Source organism: Xenia sp. Carnegie-2017, unplaced genomic scaffold (genome assembly GCF_021976095.1).
Source record: "Xenia sp. Carnegie-2017 unplaced genomic scaffold, XeniaSp_v1 HiC_scaffold_16, whole genome shotgun sequence".
NCBI classification, from domain to species: Eukaryota; Metazoa; Cnidaria; class Anthozoa; order Malacalcyonacea; family Xeniidae; genus Xenia; species Xenia sp. Carnegie-2017.
This window is the reverse complement of record NW_025813469.1, coordinates 709,520-719,292: the sequence shown is the minus strand read 5'-3', so window position 1 is coordinate 719,292 and position 9,773 is coordinate 709,520. Positions and strand designations below refer to the sequence as shown.

At 34.1% G+C, this 9,773-nt stretch overlaps 2 protein-coding genes across 3 annotated transcripts; one reads left to right on the top strand and one right to left on the bottom strand.

The window, feature by feature from the left end:
• Window positions 1-128: 128 nt before the first annotated feature.
• LOC124436897 (DDB1- and CUL4-associated factor 11-like) lies at window positions 129-4,967 on the top strand. Of its 2 annotated transcripts, XM_046986868.1 has the most exons (20): window positions 129-354; window positions 444-535; window positions 736-767; window positions 1,212-1,295; window positions 2,220-2,296; window positions 2,386-2,486; window positions 2,577-2,679; window positions 2,765-2,808; window positions 2,896-2,953; window positions 3,025-3,093; window positions 3,166-3,223; window positions 3,298-3,390; window positions 3,459-3,551; window positions 3,723-3,812; window positions 3,901-3,967; window positions 4,034-4,146; window positions 4,218-4,257; window positions 4,335-4,381; window positions 4,474-4,533; window positions 4,716-4,967. In XM_046986868.1, the coding sequence occupies exons 1-20, from the start codon at window positions 281-283 to the stop codon at window positions 4,794-4,796; spliced, it is 1,476 nt and encodes a 491-aa protein (XP_046842824.1). In that variant the 5' UTR covers window positions 129-280; the 3' UTR covers window positions 4,797-4,967. The 2 variants fall into 2 exon arrangements, with proteins under 2 accessions (XP_046842824.1, XP_046842825.1); XM_046986869.1 differs by lacking the exon at window positions 736-767.
• Window positions 4,884-8,529, bottom strand: LOC124436898 (tRNA-dihydrouridine(20) synthase [NAD(P)+]-like). The gene is made up of 15 exons (XM_046986870.1): window positions 8,192-8,529; window positions 8,053-8,098; window positions 7,872-7,963; window positions 7,609-7,652; window positions 7,357-7,531; window positions 7,206-7,276; window positions 6,869-7,069; window positions 6,732-6,783; window positions 6,507-6,628; window positions 6,347-6,422; window positions 6,213-6,280; window positions 6,064-6,114; window positions 5,940-5,973; window positions 5,562-5,632; window positions 4,884-5,278 (listed from the first exon to the last, which is right to left on the bottom strand). Exons 1-15 carry the CDS (start codon window positions 8,315-8,317, stop codon window positions 5,191-5,193), a joined length of 1,317 nt encoding a protein of 438 aa, XP_046842826.1. The 5' UTR covers window positions 8,318-8,529; the 3' UTR covers window positions 4,884-5,190.
• Window positions 8,530-9,773: the final 1,244 nt, after the last annotated feature.

Here is a 9,773-nt window from a genome sequence, read left to right as displayed (position 1 = left end):
TTTACACAATCGTTAATAAATTAAAGATCGACGATTGTGTACAAAGTAAAGGGAAAATAGTGCTAACCGGCTGTATGTAGATTTTAATCGGGGAGAAAAGCATCATTCAGCATTAATCCACTGGATTTATTTATTGGATTCAATTCAATCCGCAGACAACAGTCGTTTTGAAATTTAATACAATATTTATAATATTACAATGTTTTTATCATTTTTACCGTGTGGAAAGTAGCAGGATCTTTTCGGTCTATGTCCTAAATGTCTTAGATTGGCAAATTAAATGGAAGAATACGAAGAAGAAGATGAGTTACAATTGTTAGAAGTACATGAGATTTTTCATCGTCTTGCACCAAGGTTTGTCACTATTCTATTTGGGACATTTCCATGTGGCGTCTTGTTGAAAGCAAGTGATTTGATGCGGAATATTTCTTATTATGATTTAGGCTAGGCACGCATTCTGATCCATTATACCTTATTTTGGGCGGCGGATATAACTATGATTCGTCGTCGGGTGAAGAAAATACTGAGGAAAACGGTATTTAAGTTATGATTAATGATTGTGTTTGCAATATTTTTTGATGATCTTGGGATAGTTGATATGTGAATGAGAGACGTCAGTTTGTGATTTCTATGTATGTGCTTTCTGCTGTCTATTTCTCCATCCCAATTAGTGAAGACAGTCTTTAATACTGTTCCTGCCATGGGAACATGTAATTGCAGTTTAATTTATTTCAGAACCACTAGACCTTGACTCATCTAAAGTTGAAGTAAGATTTTTGATAAGTTTTATGACTTTCAATTTATTTTTACAAGACATATAAAATGTGGGAGATTGGGAACTAGGCACTTGTTTTATATAACATATGTATGACAAGGGTCTTGTTTGTGATTGCCGAGACATATAAAATGTGGGAGATTGGGAACTAGGCACTTGTTTTATATAACATATGTATGACAAGGGTCTTGTGATTCCGAGATGTATAAAATGTGGGAGATTGGGAACTAGGCTTATGTATGACAAGGGTTTTGTGATTGCCTAAATTTTGAGATTTTTTGCTGAACTCCTTACACAAGACTGGAAATACCTGTTGCTCTCTCTGATTCGCATACAGTAAATAAATTGAAATGTTATAATGTTTAATGATGATGAGATGATGATTGTATGCATCATTAAATTTTGCTTCATTTCCTCATTTCCTTTCTGCTAACAGGGAGAAAATACCCAAATTTCTAGTTCCAAATTTCAGAAGAAAATTGATAAGAAATATTTTAACGTTTGTCAGGAAGTCAAAAGAGTAAGTAGTGAAGAAAACATGAAGTATTCATTTTAAAAACCTAGATACATCATGCTGATCATGTATACCTAAATCATGTATATATAAGATCATGTGTACCTAAATCTTGTATATATAAGATCATGTGTACCTAAATCTTGTATATATAAGATCATGTGTACCTAAATCTTGTATATATAAGATCATGTGTACCTAAATCTTGTATATATAAGGTCATGTTTACCTAAATCTTGTATATATAAGATCATGTTTACCTAAATCATATATAAGATCATGTTCCTAAATCTTGTATATATAAGATCATGTACCTAAATCTTGTATATATAAGATCATGTGTACCTAAATCTTGTATATATAAGATCATGTGTACCTAAATCTTGTATATATAAGATCATGTTTACCTAAATCTTGTATATATAAGATCATGTGTACCTAAATCTTGTATATATAAGATCATGTGTACCTAAATCTTGTATATGTAAGATCATGTGTACCTAAATCTTGTATATATAAGATCATGTGTACCTAAATCTTGTATATATAAGATCATGTGTACCTAAATCGTATATATAAGATCATGTGCCCTAAATCGTATATATAAGATCACAATATCCCTTCCCCCTTCCTTTCCATGACACCATTTCTGTTTTTTTGCCTATTCTTTCCTTCCATTTTTTTATTCTTTCCTCCATTCCATTCTTTCCTTCCATTTCCTTTCTTATTCCATTCCTTCCACCATTCCTTTCTTTTCCTTCCTTTCTTTCCTTTCCCCACCATTTCTTTCCACCATTCTTTCCCCACCACTTTCTTTCCCCACCATTCTCTTTCCCCACCATTCTCTTTCCCCACCATTTTCTTGCCTTCTCCATTTTTATTGAAATGCATTTATAGTACATTGTCTATTTTGTTTAAATTTTCTCCCAGCGTGAAACTGGTATAAACAGAAAGGGACATCCTTCTCCAGGGCTTACAGAACCTGAAAAGGCAAACTTATTTTCAAGGTTGATAGAAACTATGAATGATTGTTTGTTTGAGGAAAATGCCAACCATGTTAAAAAAAAAGTGATTATGTGTTTTTCCTATTTCCCAGATATTTACCCAATTCAGTAAAGCAAATTGTTAGACACGGTGCCAAAGTATTTTGTGGAAACTTTTCTCAGGATGGCTCTGTTTTCATGAGTGCAAGTCAAGGTGGGATTTTTTTATGAAAGAAGGTTGGAAATGAGATCGCTAGTGTGCTACTATACACATTGAAATGTGCATTTTCATTTGTTTCCATAGATTGTCACATAAAATTATATGACACAACAGGTGTATATTTGAAAGAGTTTCAGGATGTCGTAGCTTTAAATGTTGGCTGGAGTATAATCGATACCGCATATAGGTACGTAAGAGGGCATCCTTGATTCTTAATATTGTGAAATTTCATCTATGCAACGTAAATGGAAATTATTTGCGTTCACCCGCAGTCACGACCAGAGGCATCTAATCTATTCAAGTTGGTCATCAAATCGTAAGTGCATTAATCAAGAAATATATCGTTGCCATATTGTTTTTGAGTTACGGCACCTGGTGTCAATTGTATCTTGGCATTTTATAGTATACCTCTGCGATATCGCTGGCGAGGCTGGGAAATCTCAAATAGCATTAGATATGAGGTTGGGCAACGGCGTCCATAACACTCATGAAGATATTTTCTATAATCTTTACCTTTGTTTTTCGTTATTAGGCCTAGCACTCACAGTTTTTGCGCGTTCTCGATCAAATTTTCTCAAGATGATAACGAGATCTTGACTGGGTAAGTGATTTGAAAATTGATGAAAGTGGTTTGAGTGTTTTCATCTTATCTCTTTTCTTATTTCACATCTAGATCTAATGATGGCTGTCTGTACATCTATGACAGAAGTAAAGCAAAGAGAACTTTGAGAGTATGCACTTATCATCATTTTGTGAGGGAAATTGCATTTGTGATTTTCATCTTGAAATGTAACGATTCTTTCAGATCATCGGTCATGATGATGACGTAAATTCCGTTTGTTTTTGTGACAACACATCTCAATTGCTGTTCTCTGTCTCTGACGATGGTTTGTGCAAGGTGATACGTGAAACATTGACTATTGTGTATGTGGTCGTTCTAATATATTGAAATCTTAATGTTTTCAGGCGTGGGATAGGCGTGCTTTAAATGAAAGTCATCCTAGAGCAGTGGGAATGTTTGCCGGTCATGCATGTGGTATTGCTTGTGTTGACACCAAGGTCAGTATAAACTCGTGGAAACTAGCATTAAATGATCTTGATGGTAGCCTTAAACATCCTCCTCCTGTAAAAACTTGAGCTAGGACAACTCATGTACTTGTGCATGATGATTTCTTTATTTCTCAATGAACTTTCCTGCGTTCATACAAGTCACTCATTTTGTCGATAAAGGGAGACGGACGTTATCTTCTTACCAGCAGTAAAGATCAAACTATTAAACTCTGGGATATGAGAAAATTTTCCAACGAAGAAAGTGTGAAAGTAGGTTGCACGATATGCGTGACGATTATTGATAAAATGGCATTTTTATGGCAAAGCTTACGCGTTGTGCATTTTACAATGCATATAGGCTTGCAGACGAATGGTTGAAAAACACCAAAATTGGGATTACAGATGGGAAGATATGCCTAGAAAATGTACGTAAGTTGCTGAATGTAATAAGCAAAAGAGAGGGTGTGATTTTTTTTATTCTTTTCTATTAGTTAAGAAAAATTACAAAATTGAGGGAGATGTTTCCGTCATGACTTATCGTGGTCACTCGTTATTGAGATGTCTCAGCCGTGCGCATTTTTCACCTCTGGAAACTACCGGACAGGTAAACGTTTGTATCTCTTCTTCTTTTACAAACTATTGTGTTCATTCGGATATTTCTTACTCTCATTTTAGCGCTACATTTACACAGGAAGCGCCAACGGCTGCATCTATAGTATGTATATAAGAAAGTATATCAGTGTGACATATTGTCGATGGTTCTTCTAAGTTTTTCACTTTGCGTTTGTGTAGTTTATGATCTTCACACAGGCGATATAGAGCAAATCATATCGGGACATGTATCCTTTTAGCTACTGCGTTCTTACTTAAGAGCTTCCATACTCTCACTTAAGTTTGAATTTAAGATTTTCACTTAACAATGACGTTCTAGAACAACATAGTTCGTGATGTATCTTGGCATCCTACAAAACCTTACATCATTAGCTCTTCTGTAAGTATACCGCAACTGTATGGCCACACACCTAAAGTATTCACGCTTTCATTGATTGTTTAAGCCGAACCTTAAAGTGCATGGGTCTTGCTTACAATGCATGCTTTTTACTATAAACGACGTATCGCAGTGTGTGTGAAAGCAAATGATAGTATCACAATGCGTTCCTTCTTTTTGATCAGTGGGATAGCACAGTTAAATGCTGGCACTACTCGCGATCGACGAGAGAGAAGAATATGACCAACAAGAAATTGAAAAGGTGAAAAAATGCAAGAAAAGACTTACGACTATAACTTTTCAACACTGACGTTTCATTAGGGTTTCTATATCAATAATAGTCGAATGATAAATTAAAGTCATTATTTGGGAATGTTTATTTTACAATTTATATCGCCAATATAATTTGCTGAGTTAATTACATTAGTTCAAAAGCAGACGAGTGTTTGTTCAACGAGTCTTTGTTAACGACAACGTTTACAGCTTCAGTAATTCACACTGCAAACAAATTTCTTGCAATGTTTGCCTGTGATAGATAAACGTCTTACTGTAGGCGTTTAGAACATGGGATGTCCTGAACGGAGTCACGAAACCATGGAATGGAATTTTTACATACAAGATACGACTTTTTGAAAACACTCAACATCTCGAATTCTGACGTCAGCAACGAACTCTCATATCGTCTACACCCAAATACTTTAAACAAACCAAGGCGGCCAACTGTTCAGCGGATCTTCTATTTTTATCTCTAAAATAAACGAAACATAGTTTCAACGCAACTTACAATGACTTAATAATAAGCAGAGAAGTTCAAGCACAGTCATGTTCCAACCGACACTAACACCAGTGAAAAATAAATTACTGAAGGGATGTTGTCTTATCAATCCAAGATATCATTACCATGAGAATATATTATATAAGGGATAAGGAAGAACATCAAGGCAAGGCTAGATCATAGTCATTACCACAAGAGTATGTAAGGGGGTAAGGAAGGATGTCAAGCCAAGGCTAGATCATAGTCATTACCATACCCAATTGTTGACGTGTACTTTTCATTATTCACACAGACCACACTCTTGTACACACGTTCTTCGTTAGCAATCTGGAAACAATTACATCATGTTATTTAGTCTTGATTCCACCCAATTTATGTGTTATCAGTATAATGTTAGATAAAGAGGATGAGGGAGTTTCACAAAGAATCCCTGAGTGTCACCAAATAACCATGTAGGAAATATGCAATCCCTGAGTGTCACCAAATGAACATGTAGAAAACATACAATCCCTAAGTGTCACCAAATAACCATGTAGGAAACATGAAATTCCTGAGTGTCATCAAATAAACATATAGAAAATATGCAATACCTTTAATTTTCAAATAAAATCACATAATAAGTAAGAATTCTTACCGATTCATAATATGGTTGCTTCATCCCTTGCTTTCTGTGTACATAAATGAAAAACAAAAGTGTTTAAACATTTTCATGTAGTTCCACTGAATCACAAACATTTAATGAGATGTCTAAGACATACTTGGTATATGCATAAAGAATGCATTTTGGTGTCATATTGCCATAATGCTTTCTAAAAAACAGCACATATTATACTTTTCAGAATTAGTAATATACCATTGCTTAGATTACAACATAAGAGAAAAATACAAAAATGAAGTGTAGTAAAACCTTTTGTAAGTAACTTGCATCTCATTAACATCATCCTCTCGTTTTCGCTTGCCATATAAAAAACCAACCTATCAAATATACACTCACAATCGTTGCTTACATGTTCAGAATTCATTTTCTTTTATCTTTCAGACCTTTTCCAGGTTTTCTGCAGATTTTTGTCTTTTGTCTTCACATTGCTTTAAAAAACCACCAAGATTCCAAATGTCACTATATCAAGGCAATTGAACACAAGAAAAAATACATAAAAACACCAAGATTTATAGAATTAGTTTTAAAATGCTTTCTTCATACCACAACTCTTTCATTGTTCTGCTATGTTTCAATGCTATCCCCTTGCTAGACTCCAGTACTTCATGCATCATTTGTGCTAAGCAATACTTAGTGTTTGAAAATGAATTATCATATTCTACAGCCTGCGATAAAAACACACAACCGAAATTAACATTGTATTTTATCTCTTTTCTGAAATATCTAATAATTATACAAAGCAGACCACGAAAATATGTACATACTCACAAATTTGATAAAATCTTTAATGACTGTATCAATAGGTAAAGGTCCTTCTTTTCTATAAAATATGACAATTGCATGGTTGTTTCTGTTTACTACAATAACTGACAATAAGCTGAGTTAAATGTGGATCTAAAACACACCTAAACACTGATGGATTCCATTGAGCAGCTCTGGCAACCATTACAGAGTCAGTGCCAGTTTCTTCTTGAAAGCGATCCATGTCTTCATAGTTTATAATATCTGCTGATCCACCATTTGATATCACTGATATATTTAATTCTTTGGCCACTCTATGTATGATATCTTTATGAACAGGATGCCTGGGTCTTTCATGTTGCTCTCTAAAAATAAAATAAAATAGAAGTAATTTGATACAGAAGCTTTTGTTCGGTTTCCCTATTCCTCAACTTTTCTTACAATAAAAGAGATTTCCGATATGGTACTTCAGTTTTTTTTAAAAAATTACAAAAAATTTACCTGCCATGAACTGCAATTGCAGAAACCTTGGTGCTTTCAATCACTCTCACCAGATGAAGGGTTTCTTCAATCTAATAAAAAATATCCATCATGGTACATAGAAGTAGATAGTACCAATTACATCATTTGGAACACAAAACTGTCTACTCACTGTTGGTAAAATTCTTATTTTGCATGTCACAGGAATCGAGATTCCCTCGACAAGAGCTGTGAGAATCTGTCGAACTTTTTCTGGATCTTTAAGAAGAGCAGCTCCCATACCACCTTTGATAGAATAATCTTTTGGACACCCCATGTTAACATCGATTGCAGAAACATCCTGCTCTCTATAAAAAGAAAAAGACCCATATATTTACCACAATTATGATCATTTAGATGTAATACTAAAGTCAATCCATCTTACACCATCTTAGCTGCCAGCAAAGCTCTTTTAGGATCAGAAGTGCCCTGTAAATAATATGTGTTATTCACAAATGGAGCAGGGATAGAGCACCTGGCCATTTACAAACACTAACTACAGTCTTGCACCAATTATAATTGCCAATTTTACCCCTAACCCTACCTAAACCCAAGCCAAAACCAGTATGGTAACAATAAGGCAACCCACCAGTAGTATAGAAAATGCATACAAATGTCTTGTCAAAAAAATGGTCAAAATATACTAACCATTTGAAAAACCAGTTTGTCTTTCTCCCTGTTGCAAGTACGAAACACAACATTGCCATCTGCATGAACATAATCAATGGTCTGCAGAAGAGCTAAATAACATTTCAATCAGAGTAAGAAAATGAATGTAGTACAAAACTATTGAATTATTTAACCAGGATAAAGGATAATACGTACACACCATTCTCAACTCTTGTACATCGAAGAAATCTATGGTCAATAATTTCCTGGAGCAAATAAACATGTTTGATGATGTCATGGTCGTCTACATTGTTGCAAATTTAATAATTTATATTTGAAATGTATATTATCACAATTACCTCACAGTACACGAGATCAGCACCATATTTCAAAGCAAGCAACCGCATTGGCAAGCCTCCTATCCGTACCATGGGTGCTAAAATTTTCTTGTTTTTGTATGATATTTTATTTTCTGTACCGTTCATAATTATTCGAAGAATTCAAATCTGACTGCTATACAAAAAAACTTCATACGAAAGGTTTGTATCGCTTACACAATTGTTAATTGTATTTAATTGAACTGGCAATCTGAAGGAGGACCACACATCAGTAAAATGGGACAACTAAATTTTTTACAGTAAAACCGACATATTGAATTTGACCGCCATTGGTACCACCAAAAACTGGTAACTATACCAGTGCTCTCACTTTTAAGGAATTATCCTTAAAAATAGGATTTTGTAAGGGTTTTAGGATATTTTAAAGGATATTTTTATACGTCAAATTGACATACACTTAATAATATTTAATGTTTTTTATAAATACAACGTTGACAAACTTGAAAACAAAAAAAAGGAGGAAAAATTTCGAAAAAACACTTTTTGAGCCTATGTGATCACGCCTTGTAGTAATTTTTACAAATTTAAGGAATTTAATGGCAATTTGAGGAATTTTTAAGCATTTTCTCAGGAACTAGGAAATTTGATTGTGAGAGCACCGAACTAGACCGACCGATCATTATGGTAATTGCACTGTGCATACTTACGTCTAACTTACAATCACAAAAGCCTTTCTCCTCCTGGGAATTAAACGTAACTTCTAACAACACAATCTGCACAAAAATCCACCGATGGGCCAATGAAGCATTGAAATTCTGACAATTGGCCAATTTTTATTAGTTTTTTTTATACCTTGTATATGTATGGTGCATACAAGATTAGAGAAGACCTTTCACTGTACGATTAATCATGACAATAATGATAAATGATAACGATACACAGTGGTCACATTACAACCAAAAATCCCCTTAGCAGTTGTCAAAAGGCTCGTTAGGGTTTGATAACAGCGATGTAATATTGTAAGGGTGCGATTTCCAACGAACAAACAACACCAAGACGGTCGTGAAAATCCTCGATAAAATCGTCTACGTTTCAGTATGTTGTTGTGGCTCGTTAGCATCATAAAAAGAATGAAAAGCTATTGTATATACATTGACTCTTATGATTGTTGTCAGTCTGAAGGTGAGCGTCTTTGGGTGGGAAGTAGAATGAATAAAATCTCGCCTAAAACAAGTGGTTAGTTTATTTGAGAGAAGAGAAGAAACTCGTATTTTTTAAATGTTTTGATTTCCATGAAAGATGTAATAAAAAGGATATTACTTTTAATTTATATGAGATAACTCTATAGCCATTGTTTCATCATGTTAACTCAAGGGAATGCATAGGAATTTTTATACGCCCAATAGAAAGCAACTGTCTTTGTTTAATCTTCAACAAGTTTATTTTCTTATGATTAAAACTGACTTTTTCTTTTTAACTATCTACTTCTTAATGAAAAATGTGGAAAAAATTACCATCACACTCAGCTAGGATACAACCTATTTCATATTTTAGCCAATCAGAACTTGAATTAACAATGCCAGAATCTCATCAAAATCAACCA